Here is a 26254-nt window from a genome sequence, read left to right as displayed (position 1 = left end):
ATGCGTTTTAATTTGTGTTACTTAAAAATAAAAACAAATTTAATTAGAAAAAAGTACTCATAATATAATATAAAATTCTAGATAATGCTCTTCAGTCTGGGTATGATCAGTTGAGAAAAGATTGGCCACCTCAGGTTTTACATCTACAAATGGTATACATGATGTCAAACATCCTGTTTAACAACTAGAAATCAATGTTTTATTCCCACAAAACACAGACCTACTTCAGCCTGGGCCTGGAGTTCTTCCAAGACCTTAATGAGTTTTTCACGGCATACTACGGTTTTGGATTCTTCTGTCAACATCTTTCGCAATCTGCAAGTACACATAGCAGAAAAATGTACATCAGACAAAGGACAACTTCCATGTCAAACATAATACAAAGAAACAGCAGTATGATTCATCAGTTTGCTACGGATTTACCATCTCCAGAAAGGGAAAATTCCAATATGATGTCATTTCCAAAAGATTAGACCAAAAAATCCTAAAATTTAAACACATCACTATATTCATCGGCTGGATCAAAATTAAGTTTTAAAGTGAAAGAAAAAATATGTTCAAGCAAATTGGGATGATCAGAGGTTGGCAGCAGCAGCAAATGAGAAAATGGTCAAATAATGATGAAAGCCCAGTAAAATGATGGAAGTCAGTAAGTAGCATGGATGTAGATTACGGTACAAATTTGACGATGTCCAAAGGCTAAAGAGCTGCAATGAAGAGGGTAAGCAAGCATCATAAGAAAATTGTTCCAAAACAGCGTAAGCAGCATAATTAGAACTGTACCACAGGCAGCACAGGACCAGGATGCAGCAAATGCAGGTCATGACAGCACCAGCAGAAGATATGGTCAGGAAATAATTATTAAAAGTTCAAAATTATTGCAAAAAGGAAATTATTATCATTATGACACTGGAAAACAAAAGATAGATAGGATTGCCTGGGTGCAAAACAGCTTAAAGTAACCAGTTATTAAAAAATTTAATCTTCAATGAAAGCTAAGAAAGGAGCGAGTGAGAGAGAGAGAGAGAGAGAGAGAGAAACTAGTTAAGGTCTCTAACATAGATCTTCAAGATTCACTTCTAATACACTTTTGGCCCCCTTTCTAGAGCCATATCATAAGGGCTAAGGCAGATGCTAATGCCTTCGGGGACGTTCAAGCTATAATCCAATGGGAATTTTAAATGTCTGACCTGTTGCTAGTTCTTGCAGGATAAATAGCAGCCAGGCCATGCCTGATTGTCACCCCAAATAAGAGATCCAGTCTTGGTGTGAATCGTGTGATTCCAAAGGTAAGGCTACAAACATTGGCTCACTATGTATGACTATGAGAGAGCAACATGAGAGGCACTAGGCTAATGGTAGGACCACTATAGTTGAAACTCTTGACACTAGGAAACGAAAACAGTGGTTTAAGCACAATATGTAAGATACGAGAGCAGTTCTTTTAAAAGGACGATATCTGTCACAAGACTCACAACCAGTTAAGAACGCCATCAATGATCAATCACTATAGCATTACAGCCAGATTTTTATTAACCACACAATCGTTATAGTTCTCCAGCAAATCCACTAGTCTTATATTATCCAAGAAAGGGCTGGTGTGGGCACATCCAACAAACAAGCACTGCCAATCATTGGCAATTGTTGATAGCTGGATAACGTGGTTTTATATCATATTTTTTTGCTAAGTAGTATGACATATGGCAGAAAGGGGTTGAGGAATACTTTATCAGCTGTCAAAAATATTTACCTGTGGATTATTGCAGTGTCTCCCTGACCGGTAAATACAATAAACATACTATTCACAGGTAGATTAGAATAGAGCTTGTAAATTCTGGCATCTGTACGGGTTAGGATCTCTTTGAATGTTGAAGGTAAACTACACTTAATTCCCTTCCCTGCAGAAGACTTATTTTGACAAGTGAGAAATGCCATCAACTCTGCAAGCCGTGCATTAAATTTTTCATCGTCGTCTGCTTGTTTTTTAAGATAGGAATTTATTTCCGAGAACTGAGTCCACACAAAGTGCACCTTGTCATTTTTTACCTGGAAAATGCATAAATATTGCTCAATACAGAAGTTCTACCACCCACAAAAATAAAAGAGAAGGCACTGCATTAGATATTAAAAACCTCTTTTGAAGCTCTAGATAGTGCATCATCATCAGATGAGACAGGAAATGCATGGCATGTCCCAGAAGAATAACGCTTCACAATCGAAATATCATCAATGAAAGATGATGTTTTGCCAGACTCACTTAACACATTGAGAAGCTTCTTTCGCAAAAATTGTCGAGGTGAGCCAAAATCAGGCCCTAAAATCAGGAAAACGCAAAAGTATGAGTCATAAGAAAGAAACTTCACAAACTGCTTATGCAGAGGTAGGATATCCAATATCCAAACAGAAAAGAAAGGTTAGCTATGAAAATCAAAGAAGCATGTAGGACATCAAAGCGATGCCACATAATAAATTAATTCGATGACTAAGTTGAAAAATTATACTTCCTCAGTTTCTAATAGATGCATCAAATTCCCTTTAGGGATGTTTCTCAATAGATGCATCTTTTCTCTTTTTAGAAACTTTTATTGTGTGAAATTACTTTTATATGTCCTCAATTTTGTTTCATAGATGTGGTGACCAACTCACATGCACCTACTTTACCTTCTCTCTTTCAAACAAATCACATGGGCAAATATGTAAACTAGCACACACTCTCTCTCTCCCCTTCACCTTGGTGTGTGTGTCATTTCTCTATGATGCATCTATTAAGAAAAGGAGGAAGTACAAATTTAGGTCAGGTAACCATGTGTTCAGATAGGCTAATGTGAAACATCTTTTGTCTTCTCAAGAAATGCACACATAATTACTATTGTGTGGATAGATATTCCTCAAAGCCAAGACAAAACTCATATTCTAATTGGGTTGTCCCATAAAATCTTACTACAAGAGTTTTCTCTCGAAGCAGGATTTTGTTCTCTCCAACCAAAAAAAAAAAAAAAAAAATATAAAGAGGTTGATTAACAGCAGTATAAAGGCAGTTAAAGAGATAAGGGTGATATGTTGAACCTGATAAATTTATTAACAAGTAGATATTATATGTGACATGTAGGAAGTAGACAAACAGAGTTGCCTGCAGATAGTAACCAGAGAAAACGATATGTTACACCTAGGAGCAAACTTAACAAAACTGGTTAAAGAGTTACATGAAAAAGAAAATTTAGAGGCATTTTAACTCAACTTGTCAGCTCTCCTAACCTAGCGTCCAAATAAAGCTTTTGAGGCAGCCCAATTTCAGTTTTAGAAACATTATCAATAGCTTGTGCTGGGTACAAGTAAAACATACAGATGTAGGGATGACATCAAGATTGAATCTATGTCAGAACTCTCTCATGCACCATCACAACAACGACTAATACTACTACAACACCAAAGCCTTATTTCCAAAATGATTTGATCTAACACAAATCAGCAAAAAGAACCATCCGTGAAAAGTAAAACAAGAAAAGTATAGAAATAAGTTACAGAACTAAACAAAGAGTGAGAAGGAGAAAATGGAAGAGAACACGAGAAAGCATAGGGAAAAGTGGCAAATGATTCAGATGCACTTGCCATTTTTAATCTTTAGCAAAGCCAGTTCCATAGCTGTCCTTGCATCCTCAATGCTGTCATGGCCACATTCTGAATCTTGTATCTGTTTAGAAAGAAATCTTCTGGCAAGCACCCGAAGAGCTGTTTTATATGAGCCCCCACGAGGATGCTTGTATAATATTGCAGTATCAATAACTAAATCATGTGATACTTTTAATGCCAACAAGTCATTCTCCAATGAGTGCCCAATCAAGATCGTCTCTTTATAAACAAGCTTCAAAAAGTCTTCCTGTATCAGGAAAGCAAACAAGATTCAACTCAGCATCAGCAACAATATCGCTGCCACTTTAAGCATCCAGTAAGAAATAGAAAAAAGGAAAACATATCATACCTGAATGTCTTCAAGACTAGTAGATACATCAGACAACATTTCTGGCGTGATTCCACTATATCTGAAAAAAAATGTTGCCAAATAGTCAGATCAGTGAATTAACCAAGAGTATATTTCACAACATTAAAGCATAGTTCAGAATATGAAAGAAAAAACAGATTATGATGCTTCCACTTGACCACTTCAGAAAGTTCCATATACTTGGTATAAATCTTTACATGAACAGAAAAAAGATCAAAAATAATACCATATATGATAATAGTGGATTAGTGATATATTCTTGCAAAATGTATCATTTATGGGATGTATACCTTGCACATTCCATTTCCCACACCAAAAAAAAAAAAAAAAAAAAAAAGGGTGTGGGAATACATACATGTGATAAAAGCATTTCTAATTTCAATATCATGAAACATAGTTCTTAAATGGGGTTATGGGGTACATTTATGAAAGAAGAAGGAAAACTTAAGCAAATCAAGAGTGGAGTATTTTGCACATCCCAATTCCCACATCAAGAAAGAGGTCAAAATGTTTGGGGCACCAGACATACTTGAGCTTCTTTGTCATCAAGTTTAGGTAAATAAAGCCAGGTATGTGTAAAAAAACAATAGACACCAGGACGATACAGATTAAATCTTGTAAGAAACTTTACTTAGCTAATTTCATATGACTATCAAGCTCTTAAAAAGATCAATTATTCTATAAAAACTAAATTGCAACAGCAAATAGATGTAGGATACTAGGATGCAGCTAAAATCAGACAAAGATGTGGAATAGAATGGGCAAAGTATCTCAAGTAGCAAGATGGCAATATAACTATCCCACCAGTAAATGGAGGGAAAGAAAACAACGCTACAAGGCTCATGTGTACCAAACCTTTTGGCTTGTGTGTAGCGTGTACCAAGCATGTCCTTCATTTTGCAGAACTAAAGAACTAAGTGTAAAGGAATAAGAGTAAATCTTTCCAGGATGTAGTTAAGCAGAATTAATCTTAATCAGTTGATCATGATTCTGTAGGAGACAAGGTGTCAAACTCAACTACAACCATTCAATTAAAGTCATATAACCCTCCGAGGCTCCGACCCATAATATAGCGCTTGTATTCCTCTTTGGGTATCCCAAATTATTGTGCCTATTTCTAATCTTTCTATTTTATATTACAAAATTTTACCATAATACAACTACTTGTTTACCTTTCCCATTTGAACCACCCCCAAATTTCCCCAAACATTTGTGCCATTATTTACTTATCTATAAAATACTCTTTATATCCAAAGCTTCATTAAATGTCATTTTATACTTTTTTTTTTTTTACTTTTCCCATATAATACCCCTACTTTTAAGAATATTACACACTCCCTCGACTACCATTAATTACCATTAAAAATGAGAACCAAGCTGCTGTAGACTAGATATTCAAGCTATGCAATGTAACAGTAACACACAAATAGAGGGAAAGCTTGGAATAGCTTTGATTGAAAACAGAGCCAACGGTTACAAGAGCTACACTACAGCTAAAGGAAATATTTAATCTTGGAGAGCACTACAGCTACTTACTACTCTATGATTAATATCAAAATCCACATACCCCTTACAATACCCTGCTTCTCCTTTAAATACTAAGTCACCCCTTTCCCAAGTTACCCTAGATTTCAGAGAAACCTGTCATGCTCTGCCAAGTGGCTGTGCACCCAGAAATCAGAGAAAATTCTTCTTTTGTCCTCTACTGCTCCTGCCCTCTTGTAGTTTTGTGCCTTCTTTCATAGACTTGAATCAGTTTAGTTGGGTTAACCCGATCCATTGCAATACTCCCCTCCCGGACATTCACCTTGTCCTCAAGGTGGAAGTGAGGAAAACGCTGATCTATGGCTTCAAACTCTTCCCAAGTTGCCTCTTCTGGCAGACCCTTCCACTTCACCAACACCTCCACTTTCGGTTCCACCCCCACTCCTTTTTATCTCACTTCCAGAATTCCCTCAGGTTCCACAACAAGCTCCAGGTCAGCTGTCAGCTGGCTAGGTAAGGTGGGCAGCACTGGCAGACTTCCCACAGCTTGTTTCAATTGCGAGACATGGAAGACTGGATGGACTTTGCTCTCCTTGGGTAGGTTCAGATGGTATGCTACCTTGCCAACTCTCTGGAGTATTTCAAACGGCCCATAATAACAAGCTGCCAACTTCTCAAAGGGGCGCTTGGCCAAAGACCTCTATCTATATGGCTGCAGTTTCAAAAATACCATGTCCCCGACCTCAAAATGCACATCCCTTCTCTTGTTATCTGCTGCTTCCTTCATGAGCTGTAGGGCGCGGTTGAGATTCATCGTCAATTCATCCAAAATCAAGTCACGCTCCTTTAAACTCTCTTCCAGACTCTCCACTACCGTAGCTTGCTTTCCTGTCTTCCAAAGCTTCAGAGGGTCACGACCATACACAACCTTGAATGGGGTCATTTTGGTTGCTAGGTGAGGTATTGTAGGAGAACTCAGCCCATGGAAGCCATTGAGCCCAAGATTTAGGCTGATTAGTGACAAAACAACGGAGGTAGGTTTCCAAGCACTTGTTCATAACCTCCGTTTGTCCATCCGTTTGAGAAAGATACGAAGTACTTCGCTTAAGGTGTGTTCCTTGGAGCCGGAAGAGTTCCTTCCAAAAATTGCCCATGAAGACCTTATCCCGATCAGAGACAATTGAAAGCGGAAACCCATGTAACTTAACTACTTCCTTCACAAACATGTCAGCCACTTTTAAGGCGGTAAAAGGATGCCTAAGGCCTATGAAGTGATTGTATTTGGACAGACGGTCCACCACAACCAAAACGGAATCCACACCTTTCGAAAGCGGTAACCCCTCAATGAAGTCCATCGATATCTCCTCCCAAATGGCTTCCAGCACCGGCAAGGGTTGTAACAATCCGGCTGCTCCTTGCTGAGAAGGCTTTCCCCTCTGACATGTAACACACTGCCACACATACTCCCCAACTTTCTTTCTCATTCCTGGCCAAAACCATTCGGCTGCCGATTTCAAGCATGTTTCAACTTCTCCTTCGTGCCCCCCTGCTGGAGTATCATGGTATTCACGCAGCAATACAGGAATAAACTTCAACCCCTAGGTAAAACTACTTGGCCCTTTTATAGTACTCGGTTCCCTTCTAAGAAGAACCCCTTTTGCCCACTTGGATTGACTCTCAGGGAGTTATACAGCTCATTCAACCAAGGATCCTCTGAAATTTCCCTCTCTGACTCATCCCACTCCACTACTTGTGTTGAAATTAAAGCCCCAACATGAACCTCATTGATGTCCTTCCGAGACAAGGCATCGGCCACCTTGTTAGATGGCCCGGGTTTGTATTGAATTTCAAAATCCATTTCCATCCTCATCCACTTTTGATACTCCCCTCCAACCTCTCGTTGTTGAGTGAGAAATCTTAAGCTTTGTTGATCGGTTCTTATAACGAAATGTCTCCCAAGTAATGCCGCCACTTCATAACCGATAAACTAATAGCCATCAACTCCTTCTCATAAATCGATTTAGCTTGATTTCTCACCCCAAGAAGCTTGCTAAAATAGGCAATGGGCTGTCTTTGTTGCATTAACACCACACCTAGACCATATCCCGACGCATCCATCTCTACAACAAATTCCAACTGAAAATCGGGCATTCTCAAAACCGGAGTTGTTGTCATGGCCATTTTGAGGGCTGCAAAGGCATGGGCTGCCTCGGCAGTCCACCCAAAACTGTCCTTTAGTTGAGCGGTGAGTGGCCCCGCAATTTGAGCATACCGAAATACAAACTTCCGATAATAACCCGTGAGGCCTAGGAACCCCCTTAGTTCCCGAAGATTCTTGGGTTCTTGCCACTCTACAATCGTCTTCACTTTCTCCATATCCATGGCTACCCCTTCTTTCGAAATTACGTGCCCCAAGTAGGCCACTTCTTCTTTCCCAAACTCGCATTTCTTCCAATTAGCATATAATTTACGCTTCTCCAATAATTCCAAGACTACTCTTACATGTTCCTTTTGTTCTCCCTCATCCTTACTATACACAAGTATATCGTCGAAGAACACCAACACGAATTTCCTCAAATAAGGTTTAAAAACCTCATTCATTAGGGATTGGAAGGTTGCCGGAGCGTTTGTGAGTCCGAAGGGCATCACGAGGAACTCATAAAGACCTTCGTGTGTGCGAAATGCCGTCTTATGGACATCCTCCGATTTCACGCTTATTTGATGGTAACCAAATTTCAAATCCAACTTTGAGAACCACCTAGCTCCATGTAACTCATCTAGCAACTCGTCGATAACCGAAATTAGAAATTTATCCGGTACGGTCTCCTTGTTCAATGCTCTATAGTCGACACAAAATTGCCAACTCCCATCCTTCTTCTTCACAAGAATCACCTGGCTAGAGAAGGCACTCGTCGACGGTCGAATTATACCGACTTGTAGCATTTCAAGAATTAATTTCTTGATCTCATCCTTTTGAATTTGAGGGTAGCGATACAGTCGGACGCTAATTGGGTCGCTCCCCTTCTTAAGCACAATGGAGTGTTCGTGGTTCCTTAGTGGAGGAAGGCCCACTGGCATTTCAAAGGCCCCCGGAACTGTTTCAGCAACTCTGCCAGTAACAGGGGAGGTTGTTGTTCTGCTGCTCCTTCCTTTACCCCATCTAACTGACTCAACACCACCCAAACCCCATGTTCCTCCTTCACTAAGTTCTTGATCATCGCCTTCAAGGTGATCTGAGTCTTTTCGAGAGAAGGATCTCCGGTGAGAGTGACCGGCAGTCCCCCCACCCGAAACTTCATGATATGGGCCTTCCAATTCATCGTCACTGCCCCGAGTTTTTCCAGCCACTGCACTCAGTATAAGGTCTGCATTCCCCAATTCTAAGGGTAGAAACTCTTCCACCACGGACACTCCTCCATCGAGCTTCAATTTAACCCCCTTACAAACTCCATATCCCTTAATTACCTCTCCATTACCCAGGACTACGTTGAACTCACTGCCTCCAGCCACCGTCAACACTAGCTTTGCCGAGATGAAATTATGCTCCGGGATCAATCATAACCACCACTGATTTCCGGCTATTTCTCCCCTCAATTTCATTGTTTTTGGGTTGGAGATTCCGATCACCGAGCAAAGAGAAACTTCCACCGCCTCTTCGCCCCCTTCTTCCTCCTCCTCTTCCGGCGGTTCTTCTTCTCCGGCCACTAAGAGGACGCTAAACTCTTTTCGCTTACACCTATGTCCCACACTCTAGTTCTCGTCACACCGAAAGCATAAATTCTTCGCTCTCTACTCTTGCATATCTGCTTTGGTGAGCCTTCTCATGAAATTTGAACTCCGCCCTTGCGAAAACCCAGCTGCACCAGCGTGATTCGGTGGGTTTGGTCCACGATTTAGTTGGGGTGGAATGATTTGGGACTCCATAAGTTTGCACCAGCTAGATCCATTACCCTTGTTGGGTTGGACCACATTACTCATGTGTTGGGCTAGACCCACTTGCAACCCAATCTTGAAGGATCCTTGCCTAAACCTTCTTGACAAACCCTATTTTTTTCTTCAATCCTACCAGCCAACTCCATAGCCCCTTCTAGATTGAACAGGTTAAGCATTCGTAACTCCTTTTTCACCTCACTCTTTAACCCGTTTATAAATTGCCCCAACATTAATAAATCGGGTATTCCCTCCAAAGGAGCTTCTAACTCAATACACTTTCGCCTGTACTCCTCCACTGCCCGACCTGCTCCACCGCCAGCCATTGTTCGTACAACGAACCGGTGTGAGATGGCCGAAATTCGCACAACAACCTTTGCTTCAGGTGTAGCCACCCTACAATCGGACGCCTCTTCTTCTCCCATTGATACCACTTGAGGGCTGCCCCATCCATGGTCACCACGGACGCTTCGAGTTTCTCCCTTTCGGTTAGCTGATAAAACTCGAAGAACGTCTCATCTCTTAACACCCAATTATAAGGATCAATGCCCTTAAAAAGCGGCATCTCTAGTTTCCTGTGTTTCCAGTGGCCGCCGTTGCCGCCACCGCCACCGGGCCCGTTTCGTTTCGGTTGTCATTCCGTTCCTCCTCTCCTAGTCCTTCACCTCGCCACCCCCAATTAAACCTTCCCGGAGTATTGCGAACCTCATTCTCCCCTTGGGCCCGACTATTTTCGGCATCAAGATTGAGAATCGGTTAAATGATGGGTTGCGGTTGTAGTGGTGGCCTGCCCCCTGACTGTTTTCCCTCTCAATCGTTGTAGCCTCTCGTGGTCAATCCGGAATCGGTCGATTCTCTCTTCCAGACGGTTTGTGGTTCTGACTAGAGTTTCCTCCGACCGCTTCCTCTCCGCCTCCAGTACTCCGGCCACCGCCGCCTGCACCGCCCTTTCTATGGTGGCTTCCTGGTTACCAAGCCTCTCAACAATACCCCTGAGATGAGCTTCTTGCAAGTCACACTTGCCATCAATGGCGGCGAGGTGAGCCTCCACTGTCTCCAGTTTGTCCTCTACGGCATCCACCCGTGTTGTCAGATTGCTCACCATGATCGAACTGCTGTAGACTAGATATTCAAGCTATGCAATGTAACAGTAACACATAAATAGAGGGAAAGCTTGGAACTTTCTTTGATTGAAAACAGAGCCAACGGTTACAAGAGCTACACTGCAGCTAAAGGAAAGATTTAATCTTGGAGAACACTATGGCTACTTACTACTCTATGATTAATATCAAAATCCACATACCCCTTACAATACCCTGCTTCTCCTTTAAATACTAAGTCACCCCTTTCCCAAGTTACCTTAGATTTCAGAGAAACATGTCATGCTCCGCCAAGTGGCTATACACCCAGAAGAGAAAATTCTTCTTTTGTCCTCCATTGCTCCTGCCCTCTTGTAGTTTTGTGCCTTCTTTCATAGACTTGAATCGGTTTAGTTGGGTTAACCCGATCCATTGCACAAGCACTATATCATGGGACAGAAGGAGAAGTTAAAATATCATTTTGCATATGTTTTCGTTGTCAACCCTTGCCTTTAATTATCATGATGATCCCGAGTCAACAACTTAACATGTTCTATTCTTATGTTTACATCATTTGGCTTCGGAACAAGGCTATCCTATGACAACAAAGATGAGCAATTGATGGAAATTTTAGACTTGTATGTATCTAAGAATAGTGACTTGATAGTGCAAAAAGGGGAAACTTAGAAAATATTTTCTTGTTTCAAACTGCCAGAGTGCCAAGATGATTGAAAAGGCTATGGACACAGTATCGTAAACATCAAGCTTTTGCATGAGCTTTGAGGCTAGGAACAGTGCTATGCAGTCCCAACAGTGACCTTAGCTTACATATCTTCCTTCATTGTTAGGTGGCTCAACATCTTTAGGAAGTTTGCCTCTGTGGGAGTTGAGAATTTGCCCCTATCGGACCTACTCTAGTAGTAAAGATATTGCAATTGAACATTGAAGGGTTTGGAATGACCAAAAAGAAGTTACCATCGCAAGTTCCTTTATAGCAAATTCCCGGTGTATGTGGTTAGTACATATTTCGTACATCTTCACTTACTCCCAACTACGGTATAGTTATTATTTAGTTTCCCTGTGGTGGATGGTGGTTTAATTGTTATTTGATTTCGGAAATACATAGTAATTGGGTGTCTTTGTATGCTTTCTTCACAACAAACATCTAGGACTCCTAATTTGTAAACTAAGAGCACTAACACTAGTGAGGTAAAAAATGTACATGAGAAGAAATAAGTGTGAAAAAAAATAGTCTACACTAATGAGAAGAAAATAATCTCCTCATGGGGAGAATGAAATCAGCGCATAGGATGAGGAGAAATAAGGGTGAACAGTGGTACGGTGGGCCCTACTTGAAACTGATATTCAGTTTTTTTTTTTGCTAACCCCACACCAAAACGACGTGTTTTAGGACTTATGGCTTCATGACATTCCCCAAAACGCTGCGTTTTGGTGGAAGGAAGCAAAAAAAAAAAAAATTAATTACAGCTGCTGACAGGGCGCGTCACGCGGCCCAATGGCATGCTGACACGCGTCCTGTCAACCTTTCCCAACCAATGAAAAAATTCCTGATTTAAACCAACGGTAACATTTTTGTAACCGTTATAAATCATATTTACGTATTAAAAAAAAAAAAAAAAAAAATTACACCAACGTTCATATTTTTTTTTCCTCTACAAATAGACATCCATTTTCATATATTTTCACATACTTCAAAAATCACAAAAAAATCCCTATATTCACTTATCTCTCACTTTGTAATACATATTTAAAATCTTCTCAAAAATTATTATTATTATTATTATTATTACTAATTGTTGTTTAGTATTTAACTTTATATCTCATCAAATATTGTTAACATTTTTTTTTATTTTTTTTAAATTTAATCATCTAATGGATCCCAACAACCCCAATTACTCTCAATTTTCTGCTCATTTGAGCTGATTTAGGGGATAAATTCCTTACCAATCCTCAATTTCAACTTTTCCTACAAAGATTAGGAAACACATCTCTGCAAAATACTTCACAACAAACACCTCCTCAAATTCCTGTTGAAAACACTTACTATGAACCACAATCACCTCCTACGTATCAAGGGAGTAACTCTCAAGTACGAGGAGGAGCTTGAAGAAGATGTTCCAGAAACACCTCAATACCCTCAACCTCCTCCAAGAATGCCGGTCAATCAACCCCAACAACTCCCAAGAGCGAGTCGTATTTGGTCGGTTGCAGAGGATGAAGCTCATATTGTTTTGTACATGAAATTTAGTGTAGATGCGATTTCAGGTACAAATCAAAAAGCAACTGTGCTTTGGCGCAAAGTGTCTACGGCCTATGATAAAGCGCAAGCTGAGAATCCCCACATCCTACCGCCCTGTAAGGAGTTTAGAAAGTCATTGGAGAAGGATGGCAACAGATTTGCTACAATGGAGCACTTGCTATGATGAAGCGGGTAGAGCTACAAGAAGTGGTTACAATGAAGTTGACCGAATTAGCAACGCATCCAAGTTATTCTATATTTCGGCCAAGCCTCCACATATTTTCACTTGTCACCATGGGTAGGAAATGATTAAAAATGACCCAAAATTTAGGACTAAACTGAGATGGGGATTGTCAAAAGAGGAAAGACAAGCTTGTGGTGATGATGTTGAAGTTGATAGTAGTGGCAGTGGGAAGAGCTCTAGAACTGAAGTTGAAGGTGATGGTCCTTCTACCGGTTTCTCGTCTGGAGGTCTACCTCGACCCAATGGTGTTAAAAAAGCAAAAGCCAAGCGTAATAAGGGAAAACAGGTGGCTTCTGAAAGTGCAATTTTAAGCATTGTTGAGCAAATGAAGGCAAATAATGAAAACAGAGAAAGAGAGGCTATTCTACGTCAAAAGAAGTTGGATCTGGACGAGAAAAGGGAGATGAGAAAACAAAAGCAGGTTGAATTACAAGAGAGGAAGATGAATTTTGATATGCTACAAGCTCTACTGGGAAATACTACACAGCTAACTCGTAATGAAGAGGCGTGGAAGGATGAATTAATTAAATTAGTCTATGGTAAAAGGACAACGTAACTTTTGTATGAATTTATGTCTACTTATTGGCGTGTTTATGTTGTAGTTTAAGTTCGAATTTTAATTAATGTTAAAGTTTATTTTAGCCTATGTTGAGTTTATGTTGTAGTTTAATATCCAATTTAAATTTATGTTTAAGTTTATTTTAGTCTATGTTTAAGTTTATGTTCAACATAATGATTTATGAAATAATTTTTTTTTTAGCTTATTTAATTTTTATTCTATGGTACGATTTGTTTTATACATTTAAAATTTTCCTGAATTGTCAAATCCGAGTCAATAGTCGAATACAATTAGTGCTAGTTTGGAGGATGCATTCAGTATTTAGTACATATTTGAGTAAGTATTCAATGTTATGTGGTTTGCAGTGATACATCATATCAACTGAAAATGCTAGTCACATGCATTGAAATAGTTTTATGATTCAGAGTCATCATCTGCAAAAGTTAGTCACATGTCCCATTAACTCTTTGTTTTATTAAGTAATGAATGACTTTGTTATATATACATGTGCTACACTCAACCATAAACAATATCACCCCAACAATCCCAATTATCATACCAAAACCAAGCAGATGTTTTCCATCACCTCAAGCTCAAGTTCTTCGGATTCTAATCAAAATGAAGATTTCAATCACCTTGTTGATGATTTTGTCACAAACCACCTACCACTTATATTGATTCCACAAAACCCACCACAAGAAACCCAACCTATAAACGATATTAATTGTGTCCCAATTCCAAGAGGGGATAGGGAAAGAGAAAAAGGGCATTTGCAGTTATTTAACGATTACTTTGCAAATAATCCAGTTTACAACGAAAACCAATTCCGTCGTAGATTTCGAATGCAACGACCTTTGTTTTGTCAAGGGGATCAATTTTTCCAGAAACGCCAGAATGCAGCAGGAAGGCTAGGTTTATCACCGTTGCAAAAATGCACTGCAGCAATAAGAATGTTAGCTTACGGTCTGGCTCCAGATGTCATGGATGAATATTTGCGTATTGGCCAAACAACCTCTAGGAAGGCGTTGCAACATTTTTGTCAGGGGGTTATTAAACAGTTTGAAGGTGATTACCTACGAAGTCCTACAAATGAAGATATAAGGAGAATCCTTTACCAAAATGATAGGCGTGGTTTCCCTGGGATGATTGGTAGTATAGACTGCATGCATTGGGAGTGGAAGAATTGTCCTATGGCTTGGAAAGTGCAGTATGCTGGTCGTAGCAAGAATGCAACCCTCATTTTATGGATTTGGCATGCATTCTTTGGAATACCTGGAACATGTAACGATCTTAATGTTCTTTACCGATCTCCGGTGTTTAATGATGTACTCAAGGTGGTTCACCACCAATAAATTTTTCGGTCAACGGTCATCAGTACAACTTGGGCTACTACTTAGCCGATGGAATTTACCCGAGATGGCAAACTTTTATACAAGGTATAACACATCCTCCGCTTCAAAAAGACAAGTTATTCGCAGATAGACAAGCAGCAACTCGGAAAGACGTTGAACGGGCCTTCAGAGCTTTACAAGCTAGGTTTGCTATACTGCGACAACCGTCACTTGCTTGAGATGAAGACATTTTGTGTGATATAATGAAAGCTTGTATCATTATGCACAACATGATTGTAGAGGATGAACGACAAAACTACATGCGTGCAGAAGTTTTGAGGCGGTACTATGAAGATCGCCCAAAACGTACAACAGTAAGGTCGGGACCGAGTACAAGTGCCACGGTGAACAACGACAAGCCTTTCGAATACAATGTCGGACGTCCACCCAACATTGGATTTGACATGTATGTTCACCCTTCGTGATAGAAAGACCCATTTATCTCTCAAACAAGATTTGGTAGAGCACATTTGGCAAAAATATGGTCCTAATAATGCCGAATAAATTATTGTAATGTGTCATTAATTACTCCGGTCTATGTTAAAGTAAGGTTAATTTATAATAATCTTCTAGGCCCAAAGTATTTGTACTATCGTTATTTTAAATTCCATTGTATTTTTATATTAATGTAATATAATTAAGAAATGTGGTTTTAATTAAATAATTAAGTTCAAAAAAACATTGTTTAATAGTAAACTTTTTTGGTTTTTAAAAATAAAAAAAAATTATTAACAGCAAAACACAAATTTTATAATGTAATTAATTAAAGCAAAACACAAATTTTATAACGTTAATTGTATTCATAACTCTATCCTACTAGTTTAAGCAATTATCAAAAAAAGAATATTGAAAATAAAAAAGGTGATGTGTATTGTGGTGGGGTATAGAAAATAATAGGAGAGATAGTGGTGAGGAGTTTTTTTTATAAGCATTGATGTGGTAAAAAATATTACTCTTGAGGAGAAATGGGTGGGAGGAGTGAGAAAGTGGGTAGAGAGAGAATGAGGAGAAATAATTCTCCTCACTAGTGTTAGTGCTCTAACTTTTCATTCACCTATAATTGATTTTATTTTATTATTATAAATTGGAAAAAAAAAAAAAAAAAAAAAAAAAAAAAAAAAAAAAAAGAGCTGTTAGGTATTAAGCCCTAAAAAAGCTTGCTAATCTTATACCAATGTGAAAACCACAAACTATTTCAGAAAAGAGTAATTAAATTTTGAAAAAAAAAAAATTTAATAAAATATTAGTGAACCTTAAAAATGCAAGCAACCTTCAAAGTGATCTCATCCCAATTATGCACTGTGCATCCAGCCTCTTGGACCAAAAAAAGGAGAAATTGGAACACATCTTTTGAAAAGTACCTTAAGTTGCTACCACCATTTCCCTATTCCAGCAACTGATAGTCCGAAAATAGTTCAATTAAGAGCCCAAAGATGACTGAAACAAAACCCCAATCTTATAGGATTTTGATCGCTAAACAAAGTTTAAGGAAATTTCAGCTACTTTCAACTTTTAAGTAAATATTATGATTCCTGTAAGTGTGCTGTGTAGCTTAGAGATAAACATACAGCGGCCCAATCAATTAAAAAATTAGGGGTCATATGTCAGTAGCTAACGAAAAAAAAAAAGAAAAAAAATTAACACTAGCAACTCTCACACTGGAATCTGCAAATAGCAACCCACACATCCCCCCCAAAAAAAGTATTAGAAAATAAAAGAAAGAAAGAAATCGTAGGCACAACAAGAAAACATGAATCAGAGACAGCTTGTGTCGTAATACCTTGTGTTGTAATCAGTAATTGGATTCGATGGCTTCACCAGCTTGTCCAACATGACCTGGAATTATGTAGCATAAGGCAGATAGAAGAAAAGAATCAGGGTACCAGTATTAAAAAGAATAATGTCCTTACAATCATGCTTCACAAATAACAACATTAATTATAGATAGAGACATTAACTTTTAATTATTTAAGAGATCTCAAAGTAGCTACAATGTGTGGTCATACGGATCATAGAGATACTTTAAGAACGCACCTGACCTTCAACATCTACGAGGGTCACCCGCGTCAGCTCGAATCCATTGCATGTGATACACTAGAAAAACAGCATGTATATAGAAGCTAAGTGCAAGATAAAAGTTATAGTAGCAAGGCATATCAGACCCATAAAGTAAAAACAAAAAAATATTCAACAGTTACCAATGACAATATATTCTACAGTCTCTACACTTCATGACTCAAAGGATGACACATAACAAAGATCACACAAACATAATACCTCTAAAAGCCCCTAGGCCTCAAAAATTTAGAACTACTAGTAGAGTTAGCATCTTCCCTTCAATTGACACATCATTGCATATTTGCACAAATCATCTTCCTATAATGAGTAAACTTTATAATAACTGAGTGACTAGTGACTAGTGACTAGAGACTATTAGCTAAGAATTTGAACAGAAGACATCAGCATTCATCTAAATTCGGAATCCTGACGTAAATAACTAAATATTCATGCCCAAAGCTCCATCCAACATAAAGAAAGGTGGCATCAAACTTTTATTTTGTTAACAGAACAGAGAAGAAGTAAAACAAAACAGGAACTTCTTAGGGACACTAACCAGCAAAAAATAAAATTTGCCTTCCCACTTCATAAACATCACCCATGACTTTAAAGATGCTTAAGGATGAAACTGGACACTTGTGACGGAATAAAAACCTCGGATAACAGAAAAGCTACTTGCAGTCGCAAAGTAGACAGCTATGTCACATCTTACCATCTCGCAATCAAGAGCTAACATTTCACAAGGAGAAGACCCAGGAGGTGCAGGTAGGGTAGAACAGAAACCTACATCATGTACAAAGTATGATCAACCAAAAGGCAATCCTCCAACAAAGCATAATATAGAAGAAAGGAAAACAGAGCATTACCAGGTTGATTGAGGCAATACCCATTATCCTCCAGCTGTTTTGCAGTGAGAGTGTAATATGTCAGAGGGAATGGTATATTCTTCGTGAACTCAGTTGGGGATAAATTGTTTAGAATGGTATTCGTTTCTGTGTTTGTGGACAAGTATTAGCATCGGAAACAATGATCATTTCGAGCTACACACAATGCAGAATATAGCACAAAACCAAGGTTCTGGAGAGTGAAAAAAATCTTATACAAAATCTAAAACAACAGCTAGAAGTTTGAGTACATAATTTAGACTGTCTGCTAATCCACTCAAGGTCAAATAGGCAATTACTACTCAGATACCGCAAATTATACAAAGGCCCAGTCCCCACAAATAACTGTTTTTATAAAATAGCCTTAATGGCTAGTGCTTAGTAAACAAGCTTCTAGGATGCACCTTGTACTTTAAGCAAATATGGAATAGAATTGTAGAGCAGCTAGAGCTTATAGAAAGCAAACCCAAGCCAAACAGGAATGGGGGCCACCATGTACTTAATATCTGACAACAGCATTAAAAAAAATTCGGCTTGCAAGAAAAGGGTCCTAGAGCCAGCTCAAAGGTCAGCCCAGACCACAATGCTTCATCAATTCTGTGTATAAAAACAGATTGCAGAAATAATATTAACGTAACCACAGCCTTTTGGTGCACCTCATTGGAAACACCTTGCACAGATCTTTCTAAGCACTTAGGCAGCAGCCAGAAGACTCTTGGGCTTCAGCGTCCAGGTGAACCTTTTCAAATACGAACCAACACAGATGCCAGCAACCAAGCTTGAGGCCGGATGAATAGATGAGCCTATATAACTCACTAATGGTCATAACCCCCAACCTAAAGTTGAACAATTTATAGCTTTTTTGCTTGCAAGGGTAAAATATTTCCTAAGGCTTTTTTTCAGATCAGTCCACCAAAGCTACAGTCTTCAAGAAATGGAGAGCACTTATCCTAACTTTTCTTATTTTGTGGCTCAATCAGCAGTTTCTACATCTCATGAATTTATTTTTATCGATTTAAATTTAAAGGTATTTTTACACCCCAAAAAAAAAAAAAAAAAAAAAAAAGAGTAACCAATATCTTGATATGAAATCATCTACCAAATCAGTAGACAATCAGAGCATAAATGAATAAACATTCTGCTGCACAACAGGTGCATAGGAGGAATCAAAAAGACGAAGAACAAAGGATGAGAGATGGATGGAGGTGAGAACCATGAGATGGCTAAAGGAGGCCTAAGAGTGGACTCTATAATCTTTAAAAGTAATGAGACAATTAGAGTTTGGATACCTTTCACAGAAGACTCATTAGGTATCCTGGGGGCTAAATCAGGTTCATCTCTTTTCCTTTTGAACTTGCATGTCAGAAGAGCATCAATTGTCTGAATACCATCTAATAAACAGCTAGCACAGGAAACAAAACACTCACAAGGTAAACAAAAAAAATATATATCAAAATAAAATTATAACAGAATCAGTGCCATAACCAACCTTAAAGCCTGGACAGCCTTTGGATTCCCACAACACTTTTTTAAATTGCTGAACTTTTTTGTGTGTGACATATATAATGCTGCATCAAGACCTGGAACATATAGAAGTGCAACTTTCGGGATGAGGGGCTTGTTCTGCACCACATAATGTAGGTAAATCAGCAATTATAATAAATGCAAATGATTTTTTATGATTTTTTAATTAGATTTCAAACTACTAAGCAATCTGGCTAAGCGTTGTCTTCTCATTTAGGACTTAGGAGGTACAAAAAGAAGTGCATGGTTAATCATTCACATTCAAGATGAGATCCCATGGTATATGTTGTTTGTGGATGATATCGTTTTGGTGGATGAAACTAAAGATGGTGTTAATGTTAAATTGAAGCAATGGAAACAGAGGTTGAAAACTAGAGGGTTTAAGCTAAGTCGAAGTAAGACCGAACATTTGGTATGCTGCTTTGGTACACAGAAGGGGACAAACGATGATGTAGTGAGTATGGATGGAAGGATTTGACCATGAGTGGGTGTTTTAAATATCTTGGGTCGATCATCCAGAAGAATGGTGACATTGATCAAGACATGGCCCACATGATTAAGTCGGGATGGCTTAAATGGAGAGCGGCCACAGGAATGTTATGTGACCGAAGCATTCATTCCTTTAAGGTTGAAGAAGAAATTCTATAGGACTGTCATAAGACCAATGTTGCTTTATGGTACACAATGTTGCGCTTCTAAGGAACACATTAAAAAGATGAAGGTTACGAAAATGTGCATGTTAAGATGGATGTGTGGGAACACTATATGGGATTAAGGCTTTGATTGATAGATTGAAATCAAATTTCTATCATGATAGTCTAAGTCGCAGGCCCAAGCCAATACGCAATCCATCTTATATCAGATACCATCCCACAAGGACAGAACCATGACCAGAAACACAGTAATCAATACTTCACAATATATCATTGTAGCATTGTTTTTTTGTATATTTCTTCCCTCTTTAATTGTATATTTGCAGGTTTGAATTTTTATGGTTTACTATCATATTTTTGAATCAGAACTTCAATTATGTAATTTATCAGTGCTGTAGAGTAATAACTCAGACTAAACTAGGCCAAAGCCGGCTATAAGAGTTTCAAACTTCAATTCACCAATAAAATAATTGAATGTATCATTAAACAAGAGCCGTCATCCCTAGTTTCCCCTGCATTACATTTCACCGCATACCCTATAGGTCTCCTTCATCAAATTGTCATCCTAATTCACAAATCATAAGTAAACTGAACCGAGAAACCGAATTCGCATTAATAACATAGCAATTTATCGCCGTATCAAACACTTACTTTGATAAAAACCCAAGGAGGCATATAACCATCAGCAAGCACCCATGTTACCAACCCTTGAACATCCTACAATCAAATTTACAACTCCTTTAAATAACAAACTTATACAAAAATTTCAAAAAATCAACATAATAGTAAAATTTAATTACACTACAATAAACTAAGTCGAATAGAATTACATAAATTTAAGACAACATACTTCCAAACTCAGAGTAGAATTAGCCTCTGGTGTATTAAGCACAACCTCAGCTTTCGCCTAATCAAACAAAAATAATGTCACATTAATTCAACTTATAGCATTATTTACATAATCCAAAACTATATAATAAGAAAATTATATAATTCAAAGAAAAAGGAGAGAGAGAGTAGGTTATTGATCACCTGAGGTCCATAAATGTCGAAATAAGTTTTGGAAGAAATTTCATTGGATTGTTCGTCAGTAGAAATTAGGGTTTCTTTAGTGGGATCAGCGGAACTCATGATTAAATTTCTGGAAATTAATTTAGGGGAGAGTGATGATGAAGAAGAAGGAAGAAGAAAGGAGAGAGAGAGTGGGAATGGCGGAGGAGAAGAAGAGAGAGGAGTAGAAAGAGGAAACATAACTCACTTTTTTATGAATGTGTCAAATATGTTTGGGCCTTTGTTATTATGGGCCATATCATCATAAGTCACAACTTATGAGCCGTACTTTCTCTATTTTTTTAATATTTATGTCATCGAAAAAGCATGAAAAACAAAGAATAACTCAATTGGTTAAAGCTTAGCTGCCAATATTAGGGTTATATAAATTCATTATAAGTGTTTTGATAACGGATTTGTACGAGGTGTTCTCTGTATAGTGGAGAGAAGGTCCAAGCTAACAATTGGCTCGTGAGCACGAAACAACATATGTGAACGTCGAGTTATAAGGCACTCTAGCCTATTGGCGGCAAGAGTGGATTCGAGGGTTGATGGGGGTTTGTGACGACTGGGCTAGTAGAGACGAGCATAAGTGGAACGAATGACATTTTTTATTCATTTTGGGCTCTTATGATTGAAAAAGAAAATTGTGTACAACAATATTAGTGTACACTTTTAAAACTAGAGTGTATCCGTGCTACTGCACGAATGCACGGGATGTGTTATTTGCAAAAGAAAACAACACAAAGTGAAATGTCGTTAGTTATTAGAATCCTTTAAAAAAAAAATAGGAAATTAGAGTATGTTCATTTCAGCTTAATTTCAATTCAGTTCAGTTTAGTTCAGCTCCAATCAGTTCAGTTTAGTAAATATGAACAGGCCCTTAGTGGGATAATTGGTAGTTTTTTTTTTTTTTTTTTAACCAGAACTATTGGTAGTTTCTTATAAGATATATAAATGTTGAAAATTAAAAAATAAAATAAAATAACAAAAAAGTCAAATGCATAAGATTTGAGTATTGTATTTTGATGAATTGTGATGAAGTGTTGTAAAAATGACTGTTAACTTAGAATATAGATATCTGTTCTTATAATTAAAGATAGAATTAAGTTTAAAATCATGCATTGATAGGTGTGATATGTAAAAACATGTTATTGTACAAAATAGTTAGATAAAAACAACTTATCTCCTATTAATTCCCAAGCTTTTTACTATATATCCTCTTTCTTTTTCTCCTCAAAGTTCCAAGAGGAAGTAGCTTAGAATGGGGAGTTTGGGTAGGTATATAAAGGGATGAGAATATGAGATAGAAGAACTCATATGTTTGTTTTGAGGGACAAGGACAATAAGGGGATTGGGAAAAAGATAAAGTAAGGTCATAAACTAAGTAAGTTCATCAACATAACTATAGTTTAGAAAAAAGAGCATATTTATTTTACAAAAATGTTCAACAAAAACAAATTGTTTCACCAAACAAGTTTAACAAAATGAGTTGAAATGAACAGTTCCTTTAAGAAATATTTTTGTAAGTAATTTTGCTAATTTATCTAACTCATTCGCGTACAGATTGACGTTGTTTTCTTTATCTCCTACACTATTCTTGTTTTTACTATCTTATTCATCCTATCTCCATTATTACGCATATCTGATACTCGCTAGATGTAAATATAATGGGGTAAGGTTATAAGGCCGAGTTTTATGTGTATTTTTACCCCCACTTCTAAAAGTAATGTTCGATAAGTCTTATCCACCTAATCAAACATATCTATTCTTTCATATCCAATTATCTCTATCCTTATCCCACCTACTAAACGCCCTATAACTTACTAAGTTTTCTCTTTAAGCCTTCAAAATAAGTTTCTACTAAACACCCTATAACTTACTAAGATTCCTCTTTAAGCCTTCAAAATAAGTTTCTACCATACACGATCAATTCTAACATAACACAATGATATTTACTTATTAGATATCATATGTCATGTGTAAATTCAAATAAATTGGCTATAATTCGTTGTGACACACATTAAAATGAAAAATGTTACCAAAAAACTTATTAACAACCCGAAAAAATTAACCCATAAAAAATAACTCAGTCGACTCTTGATCTCAATAATTATAAAAATCATCACAAAACTGTCTCATACAAGATTTTTTCCCAAACCAATCAAGCAAAGCAACATGTATCACACTGCCCATTCATTACCCTCGTTTGATTCATTGTCATTTGCCACCACAAGCCCAATTGAGCAATGACATGAAATTACAATGTGGTCCTTATAAAAAAACAAAAAAATTTAAAAATATGAAAAGGGCCACAAATAAATGTGATCCACATGAATTTGATCATTCTTAAGAACCTCATAAAATTTCTCCAAGTTATCCACACTTCAACAAAATCTAAATCCACCATTTTCCTTCACAATATTATTACATACTTGTTGTTTATACAATAATAAAAAAAAAAAAAAATCTTGTGACATTATCATCAAATATTATGGCTTTAGAAAACTGTTTACAGTTGAGCACATCAGCAAGTGTAGGAACAGTTGCTGTTAAATCTCATGCTCATCATCTTCCACCTTCCAAGCTTGCTCTCCCGAGTTTTCGATGTATAAAGAGATCGGTTCCGGCATTGTCTTCATCGGTTTCGCCTTCTTTTGTGTCGTCCCCTCGACGAGCACGGTACTCTACCGTTGTTTGTAAGGCTAGTGAAGCTGTTAAGCAAGGTTAGTTTTTCTTCATATTTCTTTCAATACATATATATTTAATTTATATTATGTGTTTTTTTTTTTTTAAGTATTTCATATAATAAGTTGTAGGAAATGGTAGATTATTGGTCATTTTGTTGGTTTTTGTAAAGATAGTTTTGCTGTAACATGTGATGATGTTATCAATTGATTAGCGTGTGTATAACAATACATCCGGGCATTGCCATAAGGCGCGTACACATGAAAAGGTGCATTTCTCGAAAAGTCATTGGGGATGTTTTACCAAAACGGCTAATTTGATAAAAATATTTACCAAAGTGGCTAATTATAAAATTTAATTGTCAAACTAGCTAATTTATTAACTTGAAAGTAATTTTATCTATTTCTTATTTTTCTTTGAACTTGTTTGGTTCACTTTATTATTTTTTTATTTTTATTTTATTTTTTTTTGGTTTTTCTTAATTTTCAAAAAGATTTTTTAAGTTGGAAAATTTAAGCAATATACAAAATTACGGAGTATACAAACAGTGGCAGAACTCTAGTTTCGATCCAAAGAAAAAGGCCTAATTTTTCTTCTAGATCATATCAATCACACAAACTTGAAATTTCAAGTAGTAATGTTTTATCAAGACTATCGCAAATTATACCACGATAAGGGAAATAAAATATTGTTCATCTTTTCTAGAGCAAATAAAATGGTTCTATGGTCAACAATTGTATAACTTTAGTTATTTAAATTATAATCAAGACTTAATTGTTCTTACTTGCTTTCTAAATTTTAGGGTTTTATCTTATTCTAATACACATTTTCTCCCTGTAAGTGTATTAGAAACTCTGGGCCTTTAGACCTTAATATATTTCTATCTTTATGTTTTTGTTTTTTTAATTTGTCGATTGGAAGTTTGGATCAATTTTATTGAGTGATTGTTTATTTTATGTAAATTTTTTAAGAATTGAGAATTGTTGCAAATATATTATGTTGAATGTTATTGTTCAAATTAATGGGATATTTTAAAGTATGGCATTAGAATTTCCCATAGAAAAACAAAAATCCAAAAATTTAAAAGAAAAGAAAGCTATTTTTTTTAAAATAAAACAAATTTTTTTTTTGTAAAAAAAAAACCCATAATATGAACCAAACCGGTTCAAAGGAATATAAGAAATAGATAATTTCCTTCCAAGTTAATAAATTAGCTAGTTTGAAAATAAAATTTATAATTAGCCGTTTTGGTAAATAATTTTGTAAAATTAGCTATTTTGGTAAAAGATCCGGTCATCGGGTGTACATAAAGTATTATATGTACACCCGATATATGGTTAAATCTACGTATTTACATAATAGAAAATAAACTAGTAGAACAATTGAAAATCTAGATTACTCGTTCGATTTTTAATTATTAGAACTTGACCAGTACTTATAATAGGGGGTTCAATTGACTTTATTATAACAAGAGCTAAGTGGGTTAGAGTAGTTGAGATATTAAAAAATATATATATAATAAATAAATAAGTTGTACGAAAATATAGTGAATTTAATACGAAAGTTAATTTTAAATCAAAGGATGTGAGATGAGGGGAAAAAAAATTAAATCATGAGTAGATCGAGAGTGGAGACCATATGAAGTGTTTTTAAATTTTACTACTGTAACAGTTAAAATTAAAAGTGTAACACTTAAAAAATAAAAAAAAAATGACAGACTAAGGCCGGTAAGTGTAACACGTACTGAAGGTCAAGGGCTTGGTAAGGTATCGAATAGAGAAAATAGGTAATCTTAGTTCAAGAGTTGACACCAAGTATTACACTGTTATTCATTTTATTATTTATTATCCAATGATAATTAATTATCATAAAAAAATCAAAATATTTATTTTCCACATTTTGGTTATTGGTGTTTATGTTTATAGTTCAAGATGTGAATGACTCAAGTTGGAAAGAGCTAGTCCTAGAGAGCCAAGTCCCAGTGATGGTAGACTTTTGGGCACCATGGTGTGGACCTTGCAAGCTGATTGCTCCGGTGATCGACGAGTTGGCGAAAGAATACACCGGGAAGATTGCAGTTTACAAGCTGAACACAGATGAAGCACCAAGCATTGCTACACAATACAACATAAGGAGCATTCCAACAGTGTTGTTCTTTAAGAATGGAGAAAGAAAAGAGAGTATTATTGGTGCTGTGCCTAAGTCTACTTTGACTGATACCATTGAGAAGTATTTAGCTTCTTAAAAATGAAAATCTAAGTGCTAATTAAAATTAAAAGATCAGTCTTTTTCTAAATTATGAACAAAAACTACTAAGCAACTTTATTTCACAAGAGTTGCTTTTAGTATTTGTATATCATCATTTGTTGATATTAATGTGATATCTTTGAATGTTTAGAAAATATGTTAATTATGATACTCTTGTGAATTACTACTACTTTTTAGTGGA

General features: G+C 36.8%; 2 protein-coding genes across 2 annotated transcripts; one reads left to right on the top strand and one right to left on the bottom strand.

Annotated features, from left to right (window-relative positions):
- Positions 1 to 54: 54 nt before the first annotated feature.
- On the bottom strand, positions 55 to 21338 carry LOC145585228 (small RNA degrading nuclease 5-like). The gene is made up of 14 exons (XM_081641945.1): positions 21100 to 21338; positions 20918 to 20974; positions 20719 to 20784; positions 19380 to 19513; positions 19180 to 19292; positions 17873 to 17998; positions 17719 to 17789; positions 16983 to 17042; positions 16729 to 16784; positions 3980 to 4040; positions 3610 to 3877; positions 2133 to 2314; positions 1751 to 2046; positions 55 to 315 (listed from the first exon to the last, which is right to left on the bottom strand). Exons 1-14 carry the CDS (start codon positions 21316 to 21318, stop codon positions 192 to 194), a joined length of 1833 nt encoding a protein of 610 aa, XP_081498071.1. The 5' UTR covers positions 21319 to 21338; the 3' UTR covers positions 55 to 191.
- A 2182-nt stretch (positions 21339 to 23520) lies between these two features.
- On the top strand, positions 23521 to 26215 carry LOC145586450 (thioredoxin M-type, chloroplastic-like). Its single transcript, XM_081643290.1, has 2 exons — positions 23521 to 23843; positions 25731 to 26215. Exons 1-2 carry the CDS (start codon positions 23612 to 23614, stop codon positions 26048 to 26050), a joined length of 552 nt encoding a protein of 183 aa, XP_081499416.1. The 5' UTR covers positions 23521 to 23611; the 3' UTR covers positions 26051 to 26215.
- The last annotated feature ends 39 nt before the right edge of the window (positions 26216 to 26254 follow it).

The sequence above is a fragment of the Chenopodium album genome, chromosome 16, assembly GCF_948465745.1.
Source record: "Chenopodium album chromosome 16, dcCheAlbu1.1, whole genome shotgun sequence".
NCBI lineage: Eukaryota > Viridiplantae > Streptophyta > Magnoliopsida > Caryophyllales > Amaranthaceae > Chenopodium > Chenopodium album.
The sequence above is the reverse complement of the archived record's forward strand: the minus strand, read 5'-3'. Positions and strand labels throughout refer to the sequence as shown.